At 36.8% G+C, this 25736-nt stretch overlaps 1 protein-coding gene across 7 annotated transcripts; it reads left to right on the top strand.

Moving 5' to 3' along the window:
- The first annotated feature begins 603 nt into the window (after positions 1-603).
- Znf518a (zinc finger protein 518A) lies at positions 604-25193 on the top strand. 7 transcript variants are annotated; one of them, XM_085693918.2, is made up of 6 exons: positions 1108-1177; positions 2333-2448; positions 3465-3544; positions 14914-15044; positions 18251-18333; positions 18726-25193. In XM_085693918.2, exon 6 carries the CDS (start codon positions 18856-18858, stop codon positions 23311-23313), a length of 4458 nt encoding a protein of 1485 aa, XP_085550044.1. In that variant the 5' UTR covers positions 1108-1177; positions 2333-2448; positions 3465-3544; positions 14914-15044; positions 18251-18333; positions 18726-18855; the 3' UTR covers positions 23314-25193. The 7 variants fall into 7 exon arrangements, with proteins under 7 accessions (XP_085550046.1, XP_085550047.1, XP_048308812.2 ...); XM_085693920.2 differs by lacking the exons at positions 1108-1177; positions 2333-2448 and adding an exon at positions 604-763; XM_085693921.2 differs by lacking the exons at positions 1108-1177; positions 2333-2448 and adding an exon at positions 604-867.
- The last annotated feature ends 543 nt before the right edge of the window (positions 25194-25736 follow it).

Genomic DNA, 25736 nt, shown 5'->3' with positions numbered 1-25736 from the left:
ATAAATTTCTCCTTTGGCTTTCTATTTGTACTACTCATGTGAATTTCAGCATGCCTTTTCTAGGAGGACTTCTGTCCACCAATGTATGTACCACCCAAAACTGAGGGGTTCTTTGTGTGGTTTTTAATTAAAGGGTGGAGGAAAACTTTTGTGGCGACAGGTCATTGTGTTCAAAAGCATATTCTATGAGATTGGAAAACACTTAAAAGTTTTCAAGCTGTTTTTAAAGAAAAACCTGTAAGTGCCAAGCTAACCTAAAAAAAAAAAAAAGAAAAAAAAAACTACGGTACACAGTCGAAGCCAAAGTTCTCAGAGTTTCGCGGTTTTATTATTTTGCTATATCCTTCCGCCTAGTGTTTTTGAAGACAGCAATTGCCACGTGCTTCGACATATTTTTTGCAAGTTAGGTGCTTATTCACCAAGTGAGGTGAGTAAGCTTCTGAAATGGTTTGAAAGAGAGGAGCCATGTATGAAGTCTGTACAACTCTTGCATGACGTAGGGGGCGGATTCTTTTGTCAGGAGCAAGGATTCCATTTTTGAGACTGTTGTGCGTGAGTGGGCCGGGGATTCCTTCGCTGAGAGGACTTCCTAGTTCAGACGACATCTCCCCGCCTTAGGATGAAGTCGCCTGGCGCGTTGTGAGGAGACCATCCCTCAGGGTAGCCTGTGACCCCGCTTTTGAGCTCAGCGTGGGCTCTCTGTGGGCCGTAGCTTCTTCCATAGACCAAGACTTCAAGGGATACCAAAACTTGCACGGTCCGAGTGAGTAGTAGGAAGACGCCATGTGCTAAGACGGGGCTGGTTAAACCCTCTGTGTGGAGGCCATTTCCTGTCAGCCAAGGCTTGCCAAGCGCACCCAGCTTCTGGTGGGTACAGAGTGGCCTTCTCCCACTCTTCCAGGGACAGTTGGCTCCCCGCCGCCGGTGAGCGCAGGGACAGTGGTGAGGGGGGACCCAGGGAGACCCCAAGCCGTGGACTCCCGCCATGGCCTACTCTCGTGAGGCTGAGGCGCGGACCCTTCCGGCCGCCGTTCTCTTCCGCTCGCCTCAGGTGAAGCGCGGATCCCTCCGCCGCAGCGTGCGCTGCCGGCAGCGCGGCGCTCGGCTTTCCGGAAATACCCGGATGGACGGGTAATGGCCGCCATCTGGGACTCGCAGGCAATGGGGACCACGACAGGTATTCCCTGTAGTGCGGAGCCGCCAAGACCAGTTAGGATGGCGGGGCGCACAGAAAGACAGCAGGGGGCAAGGGGCGAGTCCGAGGGTTATCAGGGTCCCCCCAAAAGATATAGGGATCCGCCTCTTGTGATAGGAAGCCCATGTTAAATAGTCCCGTCCATTCAGCGCTTCCGCCCAACTTGCGGCAAAGTTTTTCTAGAGAAGTCCGTGTTTTTTAAGCCGGGGCTTTTGTCAGCGGCTCGAGCCGGCCGCTCTCGACTCTGCTCGGGCTTGCTGTAAGTTTGTCTGTCGGAGCTTTGCAAGCTCCTCGCCCGGGGCCGGGGCGAGCGCGGCAACGGTGTTCTTCCGCGCGCCCGAGGGGCAGCGGAACTCCGGGGAAAGGGGCGGATCGGGCGTGGGGTTCGGGGGCGACTCGGGGCGCTCGGCGCGCGAAGCCATCCCCGGTCGGGCTCCGCGGCCGGTGCGAACGGGATGGACAGCCCTCAGCCCGCACCCCTCGAGCTGTAGGTTCGCCGGTCCGCCTCGACGGCATCCCTACTGCGGGCCCATTCTAGGGCTCTTGGGGGCTGTTCCTCGCACAGACTCCCCGCTCCCTGGCGCACGCACTCCGCGCCCTCTTCAGAGTTGGGCAAAAAAGTGCTCCTCTTGGCAGACTTCCCACCCCCACCCCCCAACCACACCCAGTGGCAGATGGATGTCTTTGTAGCTGGCCTTTTTTTTTTTTTTTTTTTTTTTTTTTTACTTGTAGGGTCCATCTTGAATCTCTTCTTAACATGGTGTCCTCTTTGTTAAGTCTCTGAGTAGACGGCTTGGGTAATGCCAAGGATACGGGCTGAATGCATATATGGTGATGTGTTTTAACTCTTATCTAGACCAGTGGATCAGATGGAGCTTCGAAGTTTAGAAAACAAAAGTTAAGAGTTAGTTTTCTCTTTAGGTTTAAATTTGGGGCATTTAGTGTTTGTGAATTTTCTTTTTAAGTCTTGAAAATAGAAAAAAAAAGTCACATTTTAGTTGATGAGAATGTTGAGCTGCCTGTGATTATCTCAGGGATGCAACGTGATAACTCACATTGTGGTAGGAGCGTCATTAATTTGAAAGTCTGTTTTTTAGGCACTCTTTATTAATTCTGATTGAATTGCTCTTTTTACAGAAGAACAGCTCTGATTAGAGTGTTTTGTAGTATATATGATCAGAGTGGATAGACAACGTTTAAAAGGACTTAAGGCAGCTCAAATGAACACTTTTGGGGTATTGGCATTTTGTGGGGTAGGTAATCACATAGACCTTACTGGGTTTTTGTTTTGTTTTCTTTTGCAAAATGATAATTACCAATTCAAAACGTGTCTAGTGTTTGAAAAGATAAAAGGGCATCAATTACAGTGCATTTCTACTGTGTGAGCTCATTGTATATAAACTTGTAACCCGAAGGTTTTATTGCACACTTCCTATCTTCCTATATCTTTTCTGGATATACTGTGTGTGTATGTATGTGTATGCATGTATATATATACACACATATGTATGTGTGTATATATATACACATACACCCTCCGATTTCAAAAGATGCTGTATTTTGAAATATAAATGGGAATTTTTTTAACTAAATCCAGTTTGATTTTAAAAAATACCTGACAGTGCCCTTTTGATGTACTTTTACTGCTACTCTTTGCGTTTGTTTGGGATTGTTCTCATTGAAGCAGTTGCCCTGTAGAGCACTTAATATGACAGTCTTTCTACTTTCTATTGTTTCTTAAATGCAAAGTTTGAATCTTGCATTTTTTTAGGTACTCTACTAAAACGTTTTTTGCAATAAGTGGAAGAAAACGGTTATTACAAAGTTTTGGACTCTTTCTTGGTTCTTTGCTCTCATGTCTGGACTATGAATATTCATACTGGCTCACATGGTGAACGGTTTTCATGGGATCTCAGATATCAGCATGAGCATCATCAAGATGCTTTTGTAGTGGTCACATAAGTGGTTCAGAATTGGATGCAGTACTGGCTCTGCTTTTGTGATTTAGGTGGGACAAGACCAGTTTTCATTTTACTGTATTAAGTGATGCTAATGTATTAGATAGATTTTTATGCTTTGAGTTGTGACGTTTGTATTATACAAGTTATGACATGTTATCACTGGGTATTAATGATATGCTTATGCCTTAGTACAAAGGATCTTAAAAACAAACTTATATGCCAAGGTTAAGTATGAAGTGTAATTGACAAAAAACATTTTACTTTTACAGTCAAAAATTTTGAAATCTTGTTTTTTTTTTCATTTCCAGATATTATCTCTTTTTATCACTGTACCTGATTATGGCTTTGTCCAAGCATTAAGTTGTGTGCCTTTGTTCCTGGAAGAAAGGTATGATAAGGATTGGCGTGCTGGAGTAGATAGTCTATTAAGTAGTAAGTTCCCATGTTTTAATAGTGGATTAAATAGACTGAATGGTTATGTGTTTGTGCATTTTTTAAGTTACCTTAGTATTTTATTTTTGGCCAAAATAGAAGGGACTTCTACAGGTAGAAGTTTTTATTTTAATGCAAGCAAAAAGTAATTTTGGGTTTTATATGGTACCTAATTTGTTAGGAAAGGTTGACTAAAGAATTATGATGGTTTCCTGGAATAAATATCTGAATATCTTGATGTAAACAAGAAGAATGGCAGAAACTGCCTACAAATTATAAGTAGAGCTATAAAGATGTAGTGGAAAATGCTGTGCTTTTGTACAAAACGTGTTTTAATTCGCCCTCAGTCCAGAGATACATGCCGCTCGCCTGTGTCAGTTAGGGCCTGTGGGTGCCACGGTATCTCCACTCTCCTCTCAAATGCACTAAGTATATATTAAAAATACCCAGGATTGATTATGCTATTTTATATTGCCTGGTAATCATAATGTTATTTCATGAACTTTATCAGTAGATTGTGTTCGTTTTAGGGCCGTTTTTCACAAAGGCATAAGTTTTGTTTATTCAGAAATTAATGTCTGACAGCTATATTGAGTAGAACAGTAAAGCTGGGTTGAGATACCAAGTCGTCATTCATGTTCCTTACTTGAGTAACTTCTTTTTATATAATGTGTTTGACGCCTTGCCAGATTTGCATGGTACTTCGTCTGTTAGTAAAATAATGATAAATGTAGAGAATTTTCAAAATTGTGTTGATGTGTATTGTGTAGAAAAGGTGACATCATGAATAGTGAAAGTATTGCATGAAGTGAGGAAAAAATTGCAGCATGATTACATACTGAAATAATTTAGATTATTACAGGTTGTAAAATCGATGCTGGGATTGGTATTGCTACATGAGTGTCAGAAAAATAGAGTGTATTTAAGTTTGAAAGCTTAGGCTTCATAGGGGTCTTATTTCAAGAAGTAATAATAGATAAAAATAAATATTAGCTCTATCGACAGTTATTAATGCCATTTTGTTGATGTTAAATATAAACTATACCTAAATGGTATGAGATTATCCATTGTGGTAAAAACTTCTTTGTATCTATCTTGAGAATTAAAAAAAAGGGTCATTTGGCTAGGGCTGTAGCTTTGTAGTAGAGTGTTTGCTTTGGCTCAACATTCAATTTACAGGGCCTCAGTAAACAAATGGTCGTAAATAACTTGGAATGCTATTCTGTTTCTTAAATTTAACTGATTTTTTTCTTACCTTGCCCTTTTTGATTGATCCTTTACTTACAGACCAAAACTATACTTCTTTTAAAGATAAAGCCAATGAAAGTGATATGACAGTAGACAAAACAGTTTGATAAACAAGATGAATGAAATTTAAGTAATATTTGATTATTCATAGAATTCATCTCCTGAAGGGCATGCTGGCACACGCCTTTAATCCCAGCACTCAGAAGGCAGAGTTTGGAGATTGTGAGTTCTGCAGCTAGCCTGGTCTACATAGTGTGCTCCAGGTAGCCAGGGCTACACAGTAAGCACCTGTCTCACTCAAAAGTTAATGTGCTGCTTGCTTGTTAGATGCTGGTGTTGTCTAGGATCATGTCTTCTTTTCTCATAGTCAGATCCTCTACCTTCGAACCTAAAGATTGTTAATGGTTTAAGTATACCTGGGTTTGCAAACTCTTCTTACAATCAAACAATAAATGTCTTGACTTTGGGGGGCCATATAACTTCTGTTACTGCTATCAGCTGTTATTGTAATATGAAAAGTAGCCATAGATGATAATATGTAGCTTATGTTTCAGTGAAGTTCATGAAACAGGCTGTTGACCCGGTTTGGCCCGTAGTTTGTAGTTTGCTAGTTTTGTGAACTAAGATGTCTCAAGGTCTCCCAGATGTGTCCACCTGCTAGTGTCTCTGCCTTCCTTGCAGTTACTAGGGAGGAGTTGTCTTGTTTTCTTAGTGCTACTACATTTTTCTTCTATCCTCAGCTTAAAAAATTTCTAACATATTATTTTAATTGATATTCATTCATACTATAGTTTTGTTTGTTAAAAAAGCACAAGCACACACCAAACATTTCAGTTCTACCTGTGTATCTTTTGTGGTAAACTTCCTGAAAGAGTGGTCTATAGGGCAGCTTTGTTCCCATTTTTCTCTTCAATCTGTACTGTTCTACCTTCTCTATTAATTAACTCCTCCAAAACTATACTAATCATTGTTCCTGGTGATCATGACCTTAAAACCAGTGGTAATTTCTGTGTTAGCTTACTTAACGGAATTAATTCCATTTTCTTCACCTTGCCTTTAGAATACCACATTCTCATTTAGCTTTAGTATCAGTGGATGTTCCTTTTCTGTCTTACTTTCCTCTTCATTTTTCCTCCTAAATATTGTCATTTATTTTGTTCTCCTTTCTTTGCTTTTTTTTTTTTCTTGAGACAGGATTTCTCTGTGTAGCCCTGGCTATCCTGGAACCTACTCTGTAGATGGGGCTGGCCTCAAACTCATAGAGATCTGCCTGCCTCTCTGGCATTAAAGGTGTGTGCCGCCACCACCCAGCTATATTGTTATATCTTGAGGCTTTATGCTTTAAACTTTTTTATTTACTTATGCTTTGGTGATTTTAAATTATGTTCCAAATACATAAATGCGAACACAGTTATATCATGGTGACAACTGAAATTTTATCTTTTAACTAGAACGCCGTATGTTTCATGCAGTACTAATTATACAATTTCACTGAATTGTGCATGGGTATAGTTGACCTTTTAAAAACACTTTCCTGTTATTTCTACATTTTTTTAAATATTAGTAAATATTTGACATACATTTTAATTATATTAGAATACTTAATGGCTTATAGTACAACATAGTTCTTCCAGTTATTGGATTTGGAAATTTTAATTGCTTTTGATAGATTTCTTTATATCAGAGATCATAGGTCAATAAATCTTGTAGGTGCTTCTTCAAAATCAGTTCAGAACCCTACCATACCTTCTAGATTCATCTCATACACGGTAATTTTAATAATCTTTAAGTTGGTCCCCTAATAATGTAATAACTAATAAATTAATAACTCCCAGATTATCTCTTTTAAAAGTAGTTCAGGGGCTGGGCAATGTAGGTTAGTTGGAGTATACTTGACTAGCATGTCCAAGACACTTTCAAGGAAGAAACAAAAATAATTCAGCTTATGTCTTATATCTGAAGTAGCTTCTGTCTGATTCAGAATAAAACCAAATTGCTTATACCTTCAGGCCCTATTTGTGTCCCCATGTTATACCTTTGATTTTACGTTACTTTGCCTTTCAATCTTTCTGATCCGGTATATATCCAACTGATATATCCAAATATATCAGGCATGCTGCACACTCAGGATCTCGGCACTTAATATTTCTTTACTTAGAATGCTAGCTCAACTTCTTTTTTTAGTTTATATTAATTTGTTTACTGTGTGTCACTGGTTGACCAAGAACTAAGCTGGCCCAGAGATCCACCTGTTTCTGCTTCCTGAGTTGGGGAACTAAAAGCAAGTGCTACGCCTGTGTCCCAGTCCCTACTTTTAACTTAAGATTCTCTTCTTTCTTTTGGCAGTGCTGAGGATAGAACTCAAAGCTTTGCAGAGAATACTAGACTAGTAAATATCACTGACCCAGGACCCCATAAGAACTTTTTTTGAAGGGAGATTTTCCTGATAACACTTTGGTTCTTCCTTTCTCCATTGTTTGATCTGTTTTGGCTCCCTTTGAATAGATTAACAGTGTACTTTATTCTCTAAACTGTAGACTATTATCTCAATAAGGGGAGGCATTTTTTTTTATCCGCCCCCTTTTCCCTATTGTACTCCTGATACTTCAAGCAAAAGACTGGCACTGATTTGGTGCTAACAACAAACCCAGGACTATATTGATAGAGCAGCAAAGAACATTATAGATAGAGTTCTTATATAGTTAAAACCCTAGTGTAGAGTTAGAAGATAAATTGGAAGATAGTTAAAATGTTGCCAACACATTGTAAAAGTCTAATAAAAGGCATAAAGTAGTTTTTATTTCTTACTGAGGAGGGTGATTTATAGGTTAAGAGAAGGCTTTGCTGAATGGGATACATTTGCGCTCAGCCAGAAGATGAGTGGATGTAGCCCTTTGAGATAGAACAGTTCAAGCAAGGAATAACAAATGGAGAGGCAAAGTTAAGAAAGGAATATCTGAGGAGTTAGGAGACCGTGGGGGTTTGCTAGATTATATTTGCAGATGGCAAATGAAGTATGAGACGAGAGTGAAGAGAGAAGACAAGGATAAGGTGTGGTTTCGCTTTTTAATAATTACAAATCAAGATTTGTTATTTAATACTTTAAAGTTATGTGTAGGTGTGTGTGTGTTTGCATGTGAGTATATACACTTGAGTGCTGGCACCCATTCTGGGCCAGAAGTGTCAGGTCTCCTGCAGGTGGGCTTAAGGTGGTTGTGACTTACCTAATATATGTGTTGGGAACCAAACTCAGGTCCTCTGGAAGAGCAGCAAGTACTCTCAACTACTTAACCATTTTTCAGCCCATAACAGGGATACTAGTGCCTTGATCATGGGCTTCCCAGACTCTGGAAATTATTTCTACTGTTTATGGGCCACTCAGTGTTTAGTATCCCTTTATTTTATTTGTTTGTTTGGAGATAGGGTTTCTCTTTGAACCCTGGCTGTCCTAGAACTAGCTGTGTAGATCAGGCTGGCCTTGAACTCACAGAGAGATTAGCCTGCCTTTGCCTCCCAAGTGCTGGAATTAAAGGCGTGCGCCACCACTGCCTGGCTATATAGTATTCTGTTAGATCATCCCGGTGGACTTAAGGTTTAAGTTATGGAACATTGTGAGTTATATTGATATATTATTTGACTCCTGCATAGAGAATGCATTTTATTTTATTGTATCTTTTCAATAGTATATTATTTTATTTATATGGTGTTTTGCCTATATGTGTATCTTTGCACCACCTGTGTGCAGTGTCTGTGGTAGACAGAAAAGGATATCAAATCCCCTGGGACTAAAATTGCAGATCTTTGTGACTTGCCATGTGAGTGCTAAGAAATGAAACCTGGTCCTCTGGAAGAGCAGCTATTGCTCCTATCTTCTGAACCATCTCTCCAGCCCTAAAGAATGTGTTTTTGTGGTAGACAGTAGGGAAACATGGATGCCACTTAGGAAGACTGTTATTTTGCTTCAAGTTAGAGCTGACAGTGACTGGACTAAGGTGATGACATTGACTGTCAAGAGAAGGGGAGTGAGGATACAAGATACATTTTGAAAATAGTAGATTAAGATTACTTACGGGTTATGTGGTTGTGGTGGTTTGAATAAGAATTGCTCCCAAAGCTCATATATTTGAATGTTTACTCGTCAGACAGTGGCACTACTTGAGAACAAGTAGAAGGATTAGGAGATACTCTTGTTAGAGGAGATACATCCCTGGATATGGACTTTGAAGTTACAGAAGCCCAGGTGCATCCGTACACTTTCTCTTTCTCTCTATCTGCCTGTGGATCAGGATATTGTCAGCTACTGCTCCAGCACCAAGTGTGTCTCCATGCTCCCCATTGTGATGATAATGACCTAAACCTCTGAAACCGTAAGCAAGCCCCCAATTACATATGAAACACTTTCTTTTCTAAGAGTTGCCTTGGTCTTGGTGTCTCTTCACAGCAACAAAACAGTGACTAAGACAATATTTAATAAGAGAAAGGATAATTCCTTGCTTTATGGGTTGAAGAATAGGATAGATTTTGTTACTGTATACTGAGATGGAGAAAGAATTTTTGGGAGTTGAAGTTGTAACCATGGAAAAAAGGTCCTTTGTATATGAAGAAAACAGTTTCTATTATTGGAGGAAGCTGACAGGGATGAATTACATGTTCTTATGTGTTTTCACGTCAAATAGCAATCTGTCTTTGAGTCCTTTCCTTGGCCTCATACATTTCAAAATCTTTCTTTCTCATACATGTTTTTAAATTTCATTTTATATTACATCCACAGTTCTCCCCCCCACCCATTTCAAAATCTTAATATCTGCGTATTCTCAATCACAGTTGTAATGTTCAGAAGAAAGGCAACAAAGATTAGTATTTATTTATTACATATTGGATTCAGTGCTAATTTGTTTCATTTTTACACCATTAGTTTAATGAATATTACATTTTAAGATTACATTTCTGATTTTTTAATATTTCAAACTAAACTCAAGTAAAGCAAGTTAACATGCTCTCTAAAGTTTCTTATAAAATGATTTCATCTGAAATTCTAGGGAATCAGATACAGAATTGAATTTCGGCATTTCTAGACCTATATTTTATCATGTCTCCTTTATGCATATGAAGATAATATGTTAGTACTATATTTTTGCATTAAATTGCATATCAGCTCACATTGATTAGAAATGATCATGCTTGAGTTGTTTTTTTATATATATGTGTGTGTGATATGTGTGTATGTATGTTTGTATTACAAAACCATCTCTTGCTTTAGTATAATAGTTTTGAGTTCTTTAGGTAGACATTTTAAAATTTTTAAATGACTAATGAGAAAAAAAGAAAAAGAAGAAAAAGCTTCAGATGCTTTTTTCCAAATCATGAAAAGACAGTATTTTGAGGATATTACTGTAGGATCTGCTTTTAAAGAAATAGACAAGGTTTTTGTTGTTTTGCTTTTGTTTTTGTTTTTCTAGATTCTTGGGCAGAATAATCAGTAATTTTTTTCTGCCTTATACTGCTTTGATTCCCTCCCCCTCCGGTTACTTGGATTCATGTCTGTTTGCACTAAGTTATCACTACAGAAAAAGGATTGAGTAATTGTCAAGGAATGCAGTAGTTATAAAGAAAAAGCTCATGACAATTATTAGCTTTCCAATCTGTACTGTGGTGTTACAGAGCTGTAGGCTGAGTCACAAGCACTAAGATTAAAACTATTGGGTTATTTTTATTCGTTTTTTGTTATTAACTGGAACCTAGTGAATAAACCACAATTTTTCCTTCTTGGGTTCTACAGAGTCTCTTTGCTCTTTGATCTGCGAAGGAAGCAAGACTAATTCTAGGACTGGACATTTGTGACTCACTCTGTTGGGATCTCCTTATCATGGGCATTTTGCTGTGAAATTTCTCAGTCTTTTACTCACTGTTTGATTTCTAACCTGTGTCAACATTGTTTCTTTTCTGGTTCTTTTTAAAAAAAAATATTACTTTTTTTTTAGATAGGGTCTTGCTGTGTAATGGCTAGCCATAAAATCTTAATCCTCTTGCCTCTGCCTCCTGAGTGCAGGAATTACAAGGTGTGAACCACTATAAACCAATCTTATTTTGTCCCTTTGATCTTCTGATTTTTTTTTCCCTCTATTTTTACGCCTCTTCAGTTTAATCTTGTTTTCTAGTGCTATCTTATTACTCTTTTGGAAGTGCTGCTCTTATGTTTTCTCCTTATCGACCACCTTTCACATAAATTTACAGTGTCATTTATAGTCTAGTTATTGCTTAGCCTTCTGTAAGGCATTCTCTTTGAGCAGCACCTTTGGAGAAAAAATTGCTTCTCACGTTTCTTGTTTTTTGACCTAGATTGCCCTTTCAATCTTTCTTGTACATTCACGCCCTATTGTCCTTCAAAGGTTTTCACAAAGTATACTTTTTTTGTGAAACAAGTACAGTTAGCATTGGTTCGTCTACTATGTGTCCCTAAGTATGAACTTTTGACTATATTTAATGGAAGCAGTATGAGCTATAAAGCAAAAAAAAAAAAAGGGACTTACTTTAAAGAGTGAGGATTTCCAGAATTTAATCAAGGACAGGACTGCACACGCAGGTGTCCCTAAAGGCTTCTGGTAGTCAGGTTGTTCTTTGTTGTCATCCACATACTAAGGAGGGCTGAAGAGTCTGTTGATCGGGCAACATAGTTTTATTGTACAGAACATGCTGTCGTTCAGTGGTTTGGAGAGTGTTTTTCTACAGATTTATTTATTTGCCTTTCAGGTTCTTTTCCTATCATACAAATGATGACCTTTCCTCCTAACTTGAAAATACATTAGATGCTTTAATGTACAACTTTCTTTTTTTTAAATTAAAAATGTTATACAAACTGTCTTTCCCAATTCAATCATACATCTTTCTGTATAATGTTTTCTTGTGGATATTTTATAATTTACTTCATATTCTTTTTTTTCTTCTTGGTTTTTCAAGACAAGCTTTCTCTGTGTAGCCCTAGCTGTCCTTGAACTCGTTCTTTAGATGAGGCTGGTCTCAAACTCAGACATCCACCTGCCGCTGCCTCCCAAGTGCTGGGATTAAAGATGTGTGCCACCACTACCTGGCTATCATAGTCTTATTAACCTATGTTTGCATGATATTGATGCATACTCATTTCATAAGGTATATTCTTTTAAAAATATTTATTTTTATGTGTATGAGTGATTTACTTGTGTGTGTGTATGTGCACCATATACATTCAGTGCCCATGGGGCCAGAAGAGGGCACAGAATATATCAGTTTAAGGAAAACATTATGGTTAGTTAGCTAGTACAGAACATGGTAGACAGTATTATAGGTCATTATTCAATTTCTCTGTAATATCAAAGTCTACACTGTTAAAGATTGCATTAGAAATTCTAAATAAAACTTTATCAGATCAAATCCAGCACTTTCTTAAAGAGTACATTGAGGTGTGTTTATAGCCCACACATACTTAACTAGAGCACTTACCTAGCATGTATAAGTCCCTGGGTTTGAGTTACATCATTGTCCTTTCCTTCCTACTCCTTAAAAAAACAAAACAGTATTCTGCTGGTTGTGATGGTGCACATCTTTAATTTCAGAATTGGGGAGGCAGAAGCATGTGGATCTCTATTAATTCGAGGTCAGCCTGGTCTGTGCAGGGAGTTCTAGGACAGTCAGGGTTGTGTAGAAAGACTCTACTTCAAAACAATCAAATAAACAAAAATTAGTATTCTATCTAGTACAGGCTTCTTAAGATTTTTCTACTCATAGCCCTTTTGCCCCCCAAAATTTTTATGTAACTGGGTAAATAGGCTTATAAAATGAGTAGACAAATTATTTACTGATAATGAATCATAATAACTTGTTTTAAAACAATTATCTGGCACACATATAATTTTATAACTTAGCAAAGGCTAAAACAAATTTGCATACTAATATGGTGGATGTGCTTGTTTTTATATTTTTTTTTAAAATTGCAGTTTTTTTTTCTCTAAATTTCACTTTATTTTAGCTTTCCTACATGCTTGGTGCTGCAATTCCTAGGTTTTCTGAAAATTCAGAGTGTAAAGTGATCAGTTCTTAGCTTTACCAACTGTTGGCCAGAGATTATAAGTGCTCTTAGTCATTGCTGCCTATTTGCTTTCCAGCATCTAACATTTTCTTTTTGTAATCTCTGCAGTGGGAACTCACTGTTAATTTTTCCATAAGAACTTTTTATATATTTGTTGTATATGTTCCTTTTCTCCAATCTCTAATTATACTAGTAATGCTGTTTATATTTACTTCTGTGTTGTAGAGTTTATTATATAGTCTCTGGATCTTAGCATTTCTTCTCACTTGAGAGTAAATGTAGAATGAACTCTTGGGTTTCTTCTCCCCTGAAAACTCCATAAATGCCTACTCCATATCCATACCTCCTAGCAGTTACAGCTGGTGTTGGGTATAGCTACTAGTTGATGAAGTTAATGAAAACTTTAGTTCTATTTAAGATAACTTTTTACTATATTTGGTTATAATTTTATTTTGTTTTTTAAACTAAAATCTTTTACTAGATAAGTCATAAGTGTTGAGCTTTATATTCTCTTCCTACTAATAATATGCCTAGAATTTGGAGAAACTTTGATTTTAAAAATTCAAATCTTTTTTTTAAAATTACTATAATTTTTTTCATCTGACTTCAAAATCATTTTTTCTTTCTTATAAAACATTAGCTGTTTTCATATATATACATATATATATATATATATATATATATATATATATATAATCTCGAATCTCATTGTGATTGCCAACTGTAGAATTTTCTCATTTTTAACCGATAGTGATAGTCTGAAAATGGTGACTAGGTGGTGGTGGCTGTGGCTCACACCTTTAATCCCAGCACTCAGAAGGCAGAGGAAGGTGGATCACTGAGTTCAAGGCCAGCCTGGTCTACAAAGTGAGTTCCAGGATAACCAGGGCTACACGGAGAAACCCTGTCTTGAAAAACCAAAAAAAAAAGAAAGAAAGAAAAAAAGAAAGAAAGAAAGAAAGAAAGAAAGAAAGAAAGAAAGAAAGAAAGAAAAGTCACAGAAATAATGAGTTCATGTTTTAATTGCATACTACTCTGAGTGGTGTGCTGTAGTCTATTTCTGTACATCCTGGCATGAATTATTTGTCTAGCCTGCCCATGCTGTATATGGTACCTGGCTTCTAGTCACTTGGGAGGTATCTTAGTTGTCAACTTGATGTTCATGACATCATATTTTCCAGTATAGTAGCTCAATGCTATTCTACAATATCTCTTATTTACCTTGCTTTGAGAACATTGTATCATCAGACTTCATACCAGAAGGATGGTGAATATAGTACAGTTTCATACTTTTTTATTATACATATTATCCTATTTTATTATTTTTCATCTTTTATTGTGTCTGTATTATAGGTTAAATTTATCATAGATATATGTAAGAAGATAACTGTATATACGGTATTTAGGTACTTCTGGTTTTAGGCATCTCCCTGCCCCTGAGTGAGGTCAGGGGATATGGAGAAGCTGTGTATTGCTTGATTTTTAAAAGAAATTTTCTTTGTCTCTTTCTTTTTTTTTAATCAATGGCAATAACTTATTGTAGTCATTCTGGGTAAGAGAAAGAGAAAAAGAAGTTTTTCTGAATACTTAAAATTGTTTCCTTCCTTCCTTCCTTCTTCCTTCCTTCCTCCCTTCCTTCCTCCCATCACTTTATCCAGTTATTTGTGCTTATCTTTTTAGTTTGTTGTTTTTCATTTTTTTCTTTGATCCTACTGTGTGTCCCTGACCAGCCTGGAACTCACTATATGCCCAGACTGGCCTCAAATTCACAGAGATCCTTCTGTCTCCCAGTGCTGGGATTAAAGGCATGCAACGCAATGTCAAGCTCCTGCTTAATTTTTCTAGTGATATCAATAATTGAGATGTGGTAAAACAAGATTTTCTCCCTTTTTTAATTTGAAGGTGACCTAAGCATAATTTAAGAAAAGATAGTACTAGGCAGAGAAGATATCTGTTAGTATAGGAAGGTTCATTTGCATTCAGTAATAATTTTCCTTTTACATCTCTCCTAACAGTTGATAGTAGCAATTCCCTATTTCTAGCTTCTGAACTCAGCTGGAAACTCTGGATTCCTCTCTTTCCTGAACCTTCTGTCACCTAGAGAGCTCCAATTTGATCTTCCATTCAAGTCTCCATCTCTCTCAAGGTATGTTTAGTGAATAAAGGAGGCAAAATTTTGTCACTTTCTTACTTACTGATATTTATTAAATATTGATTGAATGAGTGTCTCCTAATGGGCTTCTTCCTCTTTGAAATGGTGGCTTGCATCTGAATGTGCTGCATGTCTTGGTACTCCCACTGCCCACTCGCTGAGGTGCGAAAGTGGCTTGAGCCCCAGAATTTGAGTTCACTTTGGACAAAAAAACTTTTTCTCCACTAAGTCTTTTTGTTATTTCAGTGGTCAAAGCCTATAGTTTTTGTTGGTCATCATGGTGTAGGAAATTGCAGATTATTTTAATACTTTTACAAAGGTGTCTTATTTCAGTGATTTAGGATGATGGCAAACTTATAAGTTAATAAAAACCAGTTTAAATAACCAGTAATCTTTATTGGTGGAGATGAAAATTGGACTGTAATTAAAAACTAGCTTAATAGATAGGAGTGAAAATTATGATAAAATTCCTGTCTTGTATTACCTGAGGTATTTATAACATAGTTTGTTTCCTTCCTTCCTTCCTTCCTTCTTTCCTTCCTTCCTTCCTTCCTTCCTTCCTTCCTTCCTTCCTTCCTTCCTTCCATCCATCCATCCATCCATCCATCCATCCATTCATCTTTCAGCCAAAAGGGGCAACTCTAGAATAAGTTGTTCTTCAGTGACTTTACTTATACACTTACAGGGTAAACATGCTTCAAGATCAGATAGATTCTCCAGGTAAGGTTGAAATTTGAGATACAAGCCCTCAACTACCTGAAATATTTGAGCTCTTCCAAGAGTGTATTGACATTCTGCATTAATTGAAAGTTATCAAATTTAGGTAAAAGCTAAGGGTATTTCTTATTTGTAAATTAAGCATTTCCCTAGCTAGTCATTACTAAATCATCTTTAAGTTCCATCTGGATGAAGGAACATTCATTTAGACATCCTTATATCCTGACTTTCTAACAGTTCTAGTTACTTTCAGTAGTTTTCTTCTTTTAGGTCCCCTATACCCTTTATATGACATTTACTGTTACACACCCCACCATCACCATTAGTAGTAGTAGTAGTAATAGTAGTAGTAGTAATACTAAAGTTTAAAGATCCCATTCTAGGTTCACTATTTCAAATATTTTAGAGTCAGTAACTTAGTTTACTCTCTTAATGGGTTTATCAGATCAAATAGTTACTTTGATGACAATTATCCTTGTTGATAACCATCATTGAAAATTTTGCTTTGCAATTTATTAATATAATAAAATAGTTGATAGGGAGTTTGCATCTATAGTTTTTACTTCTTTATGTTTTTTAGTATATTGCAGTTTTCAACCAATAGCCATTTCAATTTAAATCCCTTTTAATATATGAGGAAACGATAAATACGCATTACCTCTTATGTTACTCATAGAACACTTTGTCTTTCTGTTCAGAGAGGAGCACAAAAATAAATACAAGTTATATATTAGAAAAATTAAATATAATTCTTTTGTAATATATCTACTGTAGGTTTTTAACTTTCTTGGATATAAGAATAAGAAAATTTTAGAACTGCAGAATTGCACATTGGGTGGAAGCAAATATATATCTAGATATCTTTCAGAAATATTATATGCATAAATGTGACATGGAATGATAGTTCCTATAGCTGTCTTTGTTTTCTGTTTGTTTTTAGCTTTAAAAAAATTTTTTAATATGTGCATTACAAGAAAGAAAACACAAGAACAAAGTCATCTAGTCATGAGTAGCTCAGCTTAATGTGTCCTTCTAAATCTTGTTCTTTGGGCAGAGTCTATAGCAGCCTTTGAAATAGCAAAAGAGTAGGAATTAAGTTCCACCAGCAGTAAGAAGTAGTCCACAGCATATCTACTCTGAGATGTTCTGAAGTCATTGGAAGGGGGAACTAGATCTGTTTGCATTGGTGTAGCCGCAGGGCGATTGGTAATGAAAGGTCCCCAGACTATCTTGATATAAAATATACAGCTTTAATAAACAGAAGTAAGACTTACAACAGCTTACACCAGAATCCAAACGATCCGTCAGGACGCAGGAGCCAGGTGAAAAAAGAGAGCTAGCAGAGCGCGCTTGCTAGGTTTATAGGCAGGCTTTTGCCTGAGGGCGGCACACCCCAAAAACAGAATGTGATTGGCTGAACTCCCCTATCATCTCCCCCTTTTTTCTAAAATAAGACAGAACTAAACCAAATACAACTATATACAATAGAAGCAAATAATAAATATAAAGTTACAAGCAACAAACAATGTTAAGCAAGAAACATATAACAAAAGTTCTGCTAAATAATGTAGATGGTAACTACAACTATCTAATCTTTAACTCCATCAAAGATCTGAGAAGGAAAATAATTTTACTCAAGCAGCCCGGAAATACAAGCGGAAAACTTTTGAAATGTACAACGAATGGAAGAGACAACTGAATACCTGGGCAATCACCCAAAGTCTTGTATGCAATGTTGAGTCAACCAACTTTGGCTAAGGCCTGATGTAACTGACATGCCATTTTTCAAAGGCAAGAAACCTTTTAGGACTCTCTCACCCTGTCTTGGCAAGATAAGACAATAATTCTGTCAGTGGTTGAAGTATGGGCTTTTTCTTTGCCCAAAGGCCATTTCTGCCAGGAAGAAGACAAGCTCCATGTGGAGTGTCTTTGGTGCTCAGCGTTCTCTCGGGAGTAGAGCGGTGATGCCAGGAGTGATTGTGTCTTACAACTATAGAACTATGAGTTAGATTAAAGGCCATTTTCCATAACTCTTCGAAGAGGTTGAAGATTATACTATCTATACTAAGTATGATCTCTATGCATCTAAATAACCTGATTAGCCTAAATATAAATATAATAAACATATATGACTTGATTTTTATCTATCTAACTTGAAGACTAAGAGAATGAACAACTGTGCAATGAGTGAGGACAATGACCTCCAAATGTAAACAATGTATATAAATATCTTAATCAGAGGTAGGAATGTAAATATATGTATATATATTAATACAGATATAGGTAGAAGCATACTCATATACAACATTCAATATATCTTCGAAAGAAGTATATACAAAAGTAAAGAAAGTTAAGATGTTAAAGTCTTTTAAGTAATATTCTATTTATGCAAGACAAACAGCAAACTTCATGTGTGTATGTTGCTTTTTTGCATTTATCTTATCTGTTCCTACCATCTAGTAATAATGCTGATTTTCTTCTAGGAAAACATCCTATAGTCCCTAATGCCAGTTCATGCTTGATGGTGTTTTATGCCTCTGACTCTCATGAGTCTCCTGTAAATCAGGTATGGTCATTCATAGAAATTTGTCTTATTGTAGGAAATGACAGTTAAGAAAACTTGGGCCAAGACTGTGTCCTGTTTTTGGAGGAGTGATAGGTTTTTTAATTAAGTTTGTACCTTGAAGGCTGCTAACTGAACTTGAATAGTCATCTTGGCATCACCTGGAGCCTGACCATGAAGCTAAGGGAAGGAGAAACAGCAGAAGCTAATAATACTGTTTCTATTGCTAGATGATGCTTCCTCTAAACCTAGGTGTTCTTAACAGATCAGGTCTTTGTGTCTTTAGTATATGTGTTTGATTAGCATTTTTGCTTTGTTGAGTCAGAATGAATTTAGAAATAAGAAATTTACTTTGAATTTTGTGATGAAAGTTTCAATTCTTTGTTTAATTTTAGGTGAATTGATTCAAGGAAAATCCTGGTTATTTTGAAGATGTTGCAGCTCAGTATTGTTTTGTGTTTAAGTCACAAATAACTTCATAAATTTTCAGAACAAAAGAAACTGGATTTTTTTAAAAATTAAATCATGCCATTTGAACAGACACAGCTATTTTGTGATGAAAAACAAACTACTTTGACAAAATGTGATACAGGAAATAAGACAGCAGATACTATTGGATCAGTACCTACACCAAAACTTGCAGAAACTCGTTTTCATTACGAGCTAAAAAATGTGAACATCAGTTTGCCCAAGATAAATATTCCAAATGAAGTCTTAATGAAACATGAAGTTGAAAAATACAGAATATTATTTCAGAGCAAACCACAGACTGCAAGGAAATCTTTCAGTGTAAAGACTGTAAGTTGTGCTGAGGAGTGTGTACTGCCTTGTAAATCTGAGCGAACTGAAGAAGAGAGTGTAAACATGTCTGCAAAAATACTCAACTTCAGTTGTTTAAAATGCCAAGACAGTACTCAGTATAGTCCAAACGATTTGCAGAAACACTTTGAAATGCGGCATCATGGTGAGTTGCCTTCGTTTCCTTGTGAAATGTGTAGTTTTTCAGCAAATGACTTCCAGATATTTAAACAACACCGAAAAACCCATAGGAGCACTTTTGTAAAATGTGATATTTGTAACAGTGAGCGTTCATATACTTTATTGGAGTTGACAAAACACTTCACGTCTAAACATTGTGTTAATGGTAATTTTCAGTGTGAAGAGTGTAGATTCTTTACCCAGGATGTTGGCACATTTGTTCAGCACATTCATAGACATAAAGAAATGCATTATAAATGTGGAAAATGCCGTCACCTCTGTTTTACCAAGGGAGAGCTTCAGAAGCACCTTTGTGTCCACTCTGGTACTCTTCCCTTCACTTGTCACTACTGTAGCTATGGTGCCATTCATAAAGACCAACTTGTCAGACATGTTATAACTTTGCATAAAGAACACTTATATGCAAAAGAAAAACTGGAAAAAGACCAATATGATACAAGAGTGGCAACAACTACAACAGGACTTAAACTAATACTTAAGAGATACAAAATAGGTCCAACAAAGACGTTTTGGAAACGTAAGACAGTTACCAATGGGAATGATGAAAGTATGGGAAAAACTGCTCACACGTTTAATATAGTGAACAAAACACAGACTAAATCTGAAGACCAGAGTCAAGAGCAATTAAATGAAGAAAAGGGTGAAAGACTGCACTGTGAGAACGATGATAAACCCACAGAATCAGAAAAGTCAACTTTGCTGTCCCCTGGTCAATATAATAAAGCTGACGAGGGAGCAAATGCTAATTCAAGTTCTTTGAAGAGTGGTGTACAAGGGCCTACAGTGTTACTGGTGAGAAATAATAAGATAACAATTCCTGCTAACTACAGTGCTAAGTTTATGGGCTTTAAGGTGGTCGATGGGAGACAGCATATTGTAATAAAATTGTTGCCTATTAATAAACCGAATTTACCTGCACCAGCCTTACAACCAGACACAGAAAAGGATAGTACTGCTAATTTGCCACCCCAAGCTTTGAACAGCGCTGGATTTGCAACTGGAGTAACAACTGAGGTGAATGACACAGATTTTGTCAAAGCAGCTCCACTCTCATCTTCGTCTCCTGTGCTTTCCAGGAAAGAAACTTCTGAAAAAGAAATGGCTTTCACATCTGAAAAGAATAATATGCTTCAGACAGTAGATAACAGTAAAAGTTTATCTTTGCCAACAACATCAGAGTCAGTTGCTGCATCAGTGAGTTTGACTACAAAAGTTGAAGCAAGAGATAATGTTGACTCGTGGGAAAATCATACCACTCAGAGTCATCCAGATGCATTAGATACCACCACCATTAAAAGTCCAGATAAAGTCAACCTTACCACTAAGCCAAATGCATACAGTTGTGGAGATATGCATAATTATTGCATCAATTATGTTAGCTCTGAGTTACCTGACGAATCCTCCAGCTATTTTGAGTTCTCCAACCAAGGTTCATTACCTTTTCATAATTACTCAAAGGTGAATTACAAGCATCATAGGTTTTCAAGAACAGGAGGGTTTGAAAACCTTCCGAGGGACTCTTCCAGTGAAACAACTCAGGACTCAGCTAGTGATAGCGATTCACTTTCACCACTAATGAAAAAGGAGAACTCCAACTCAGGTAGCCCATTAGCATCTGTCAGCCCATTGAATGATAAAGATGGAACTTTCAAAACAAAAACTGAAATTGAAGAACCATATAATTTAGAAGAAAGACATAACTTTGATAAGCAAAGCCTCTTCACTGATGAAAACCAAAATTTATTGAATGTTACTGAAGAAACTAAATGGAATGACATTCCCAGTGCTGGCTCCCCTATGATGCCTAGAATCACATCTGTTTTCTCTCTCCAAAGCCAGCAGGCTTCAGAATTTTTACCACCAGAAGTAAACCAGTTACTTCAAGATGTACTGAAACCAAAATCTGATATAAAGGAAAATTCTGATAACATTACCAGTAAAAACCTTCTACTCAATTGTGACCAAACATTTAAAAAGGCTCGGGAAGAAGAAATGGTAGTAGAATCTTCTAAAGACTTCCAGGTACAAGACATCTTCCCAGTTCCATCTCCCAGTGTAGGTGTTAGTGTGCCTACAAATGATTTGAATTTAAAATGTAATGGACAAGAAAAACAAGTGGTGTCAGTATTACAAGATGTGAGAAATTCAGAGGTGGCCGCTAAAATTCCAAGTATCGTCACACTACTTAAGACTCAGTCAGATGCAATAATAACACAACAACTTGTAAAAGACAAACTCCGAACCACAGCACAAAATTCGAGTCCTGTATATATTCAGAATCCATTTCTAACCTCAGAACAGAGAAATCCTGTATTTGTTCAAACTCCAAAAGGTTTTCTTATACCACTGCAGGTTGCTAACAAACCTGGATTCCACGTTTTCTCTGGAAGACCACTCCCTTTGATTAATAAACAGAGTGCACCTGCTTCTCTTCTTGTGAACAAGAAACCTGGAGTGCTTTTGACACTTAATAAAGGGAAACCTGAAGGTGTTCACACTGTCAAAACTGAGAATGTTCCCAGCTATGGAACCGTAACTACGGAACCTTGCAAAACACCTTTTCTTAAAGTAGAAGCAAACAATAACTTTCTTACCCCTACACTTTGCTCTGGTGGTGGCAGTTGTGTCAGCATGAAAAGTTGCTCAGCAAATGCGTCACCTTTGAACGGTCCTTACATTATTAAAACATCAGTGGCTTCTTCAGTGAGACCTGTTCATTTTCCTAACATTCTACCTGAGCAGCAGGGCCCTAAGATGAATATCTTGGATACAGGAAAGCAACAGAATGAAACCTTGCCCAAAGCATCTCTGTACACCCTCATGCCTGATGGGAAACAAGCTGTGTTTTTAAAATGTATGATGCCAAATAACATTGAACCGCTTAAGCCTAAGTTAGTCAGAAGTAGTCCTTACCAACGTATTCAGCCAAAGAGACCTGAAGGAGCACCACAGAAAATATTGGTAAAAATTTTTAATCCTGTTTTAAATGTCAGTGCTGCTAATAATCTTTCAGTTAGTAACTCTGAACCCTCATTCCAGAAAGAGAATGTACCATCTAAACTACTGGGACTTGGAGAGCAGAAAGAGCCAGAATCTTCTAGAAATGCCTTACCAGTCTTAGTAAATGATTTGATGCCAGCAAATGGAATTGTTCATGCTTCTACTGCAGCATGCGCAGAATCTTCTGAGGAACCAGCATGCATCAGTGAGCATTCAGAGACTAGAGTATTAAGGTATAAAGCCAATTGTACAAATGAGAGAAATTTCAATAAAAGGAAGACTTGTAAAAATAAATTTGCAAAAATTAAGACTCGTATAAGTCAAGATTCTGAAACCACAATTGTATCTAGAAATAGAAGCTGTAAACGAAAGTATATTGATAATTACCAAGAACCTCCAAGAAAAAAGTCCACATTACATAGAAAGTGTAGAGAAAAGGCTAATGCTGATGATGTTCAGGAAACCTTTGCATTTAGCAGACCCAGGCTTTCAAAGGATTCAGGTAGAACTTTGAGACTTTTTCCTTTTAATTCCAAACAACTGGTGAAATGTCCTAGGAGAAACCAACCAGTTGTGGTTTTGAACCATCCTGATGCAGATGCCCCAGAAGTAGAACGAGTGATGAAAACTATTGCAAAGTTTAATGGACGTGTACTGAAGGTTTCATTGTCACAAACAACTATTAATGCTTTACTGAAGCCAGTTCATTGTAATACTTCAGAAACAACTTACAGTGACTTTTCCAAGAGACACAAAATGGTTAAACCTGCTAATTCTGTGAAAGAAAGATTTGTGCTAAAACTAACACTCAAAAAGACTAGCAAAAATAATTACCAGATTGTAAAAACTACCTCTGAAGATGTCTTGAAAACTAAGTTTAACTGCTGGTTCTGTGGTCGAGTTTTTGACAATCAGGATATGTGGGCTGGCCATGGGCAGAGACATTTAGTGGAAGCTACTCGGGATTGGAATGTGTTAGAATAACTTACTGTAATTACAAAGGAAAGAGACTTTAGAAGGAAAAAATGGACTAAATTACCATAATTCAGGCATTTTCTACATCAATATAGTTTTTGAACATTTTAAGAGTTGGTTATATTTCTGTGGAAGAAGAAAAGCTTTATGTGTGGTACTTGAAAATGCCACAGTTCACATGTTTTGAAAGAAAGTAATTAGCACAGATGAGCCTTGTTTTAGTTGTTTAAAGATGCATCTGTGGGAAGGTAGGTCTAAGGAAAGTTTTGATAAGAGTTTTCCCAGCTGAGTTTAGAGAGTGAGCAGAGGGTAATGGTGAACAACCGCATTCGCTTTCTTCTCCAACCAGCCTTATAGATCTGACAAACGAGTTTTCTCTGGAGATGAAGAACCGTCTCACACATGAGTTTCTTACCACTTGTGAAGATGGCCTAAGCTTGATAAGGTTACTTTCTATCTGTTACAGTTCATTTGAAAGGTATTATGTTCCTTCAAAGCTACATCTTACTGGACTGTAGTTAAACTTGAAATAATGCTTGAAGTGTTTTGGGCAAGTAAGTACTGTTGCTGTTACTCTGCCCTGTGTCAGATTGGAATACCCTCAAGATGATTCTGTTACTCTGTGACCATCTCAGTCACTTCAGTAAATGAGGCAGTCTCCAGAGGAGAAAGGAACTTTCTCTAAAATCCACTTGAAAGTCAACATTTTCCTGAATTTGGTTCTGTTCTCCAATGATTTCCTTGCACAGAACTGTGTTTATCTGATTTGGTTGGCATCCTTTCACAATGAACAGAAAACATAGAAACACTTCAAAGGGAATGGCTTTTCTTGAAAATTCAAACAACTTATTTTTACAGATACAATAATTTAAAGCAAGGTTAACAAAGCAGATCATATTTTTGCTTGTGTTTAATTACTGTTTTTACCTGAACGTGTCCAGATTAGGACAGACCATTTTCATTAGTAATTTTTCAGGATGACCAACAACCCAAAATAGTATTAATAGTTGGCATTTGAAAATAGAGAAGCATTAATGACGGACTCTGTAGCAATTCATAAAACTTTAAGAACAATTCGTAAGAGACATGCCCAACAATTTCAAAATGGATATTTTATAACAATCCATTGATTTAACTTTACCATAAACATTTGTATCAATTTTTTGCCTCATTGAATAATGGAGTTCTATTTAAAAACAACGTACAGTGTCATTTTTTTGTTTTGTTGTTACTATACATATTAATGACATTTTCATTGATTGGATAAAAACTTCAGGGCTTCTTTTTTGTATATAACAAAAATGTACATATTTTTGTACTTGATTATGTAAATTTGCACAGAAAGTTTATGACACAAAAATTTATTTTCTTTCAGTTCTGTGCATGCATTAATAAAAGTGGGTGATTTAAAATGAAGATTGTACCCATGTTATTTTCTTGTTTTTTATTTCTGACTTTTTTTTTATTTGGTTGGGGGCATATGTTTTATTTTTTTCAGGGATTAAACACTATTGTTAGCAAGTGCCTAAAAATGATGTGAACAGTTTACATATGTCAACTGTAACAGTAGGTCCTAAGTGGGCCCATTCCCCTAATAGTTTTGATTTAAATAAAGCCATAAATAGATGCTTCAAACTATATTGCTATGCACATTATACTTGTACTGTTTTTGTGCAGTTTATCTACTTTCTTAGTGAAGTATTTTTTGTATAAAACCTGTTATAATTGTGTTTCTTGAATTGAGCCTGAGTGGAATTGATTGGAAATACACAGTATATATTAATAATGTACATGATGTTTAAAGAATGGTAAGCATTGTTAAAATTTCCTTATTTGTTGTTAATGAAGGTTTTGAAGGTTTTCTTCAATTAAACTTAAGCTTGTGTTTACATGAGAGTTCTTTGTTTTTAACTGAGCTAAAACCTAATAGAAATTCCAATAGGAAATGCTTCCCCTTCTCTCTAATGTCTGTGAAGACTACAGAATAAGTATGGGACTTTCCTTTTTTCCTTCCAAAATTATAGATGAACTTGGAGAAAGGTCACATTTATGGCAACTTATCCTTGGTTCTGTTGGGAAACACTTTTAGCTGAACTTCGCTTTTATGGATAGGCCCATAAATAACATGTATTACTTTCTGGGAATAGGAGAGAAGAGGCTACCCTGACAGTCTGTAACATTCAAAATACATTTCAGGGGCTTGAGAGGCTCAGTGGTTAAGATAAGAGTACTCATAGAGGGCCCAGCTTCAGGGCCCAGCACCCAAGTGTTGACTCACAATCCTTTGTAACCCCAGTTTCATGGGTTCTGACTGCCTCTTCTAGCCTTCAAGGACACTGCATGCATGTTCATGCAGGCAAAATGTCCATACACGTGAGATGTTTTCTTTTTAAGAAATAGAACAAAATGAAAATATTAGAAGAGCAAAATAT

The sequence above is a fragment of the Myodes glareolus genome, chromosome 7 (assembly GCF_982192425.1).
Source record: "Myodes glareolus chromosome 7, mMyoGla1.1, whole genome shotgun sequence".
NCBI lineage: Eukaryota > Metazoa > Chordata > Mammalia > Rodentia > Cricetidae > Myodes > Myodes glareolus.
This window is presented reverse-complemented; position numbering and strand designations above follow the sequence as displayed.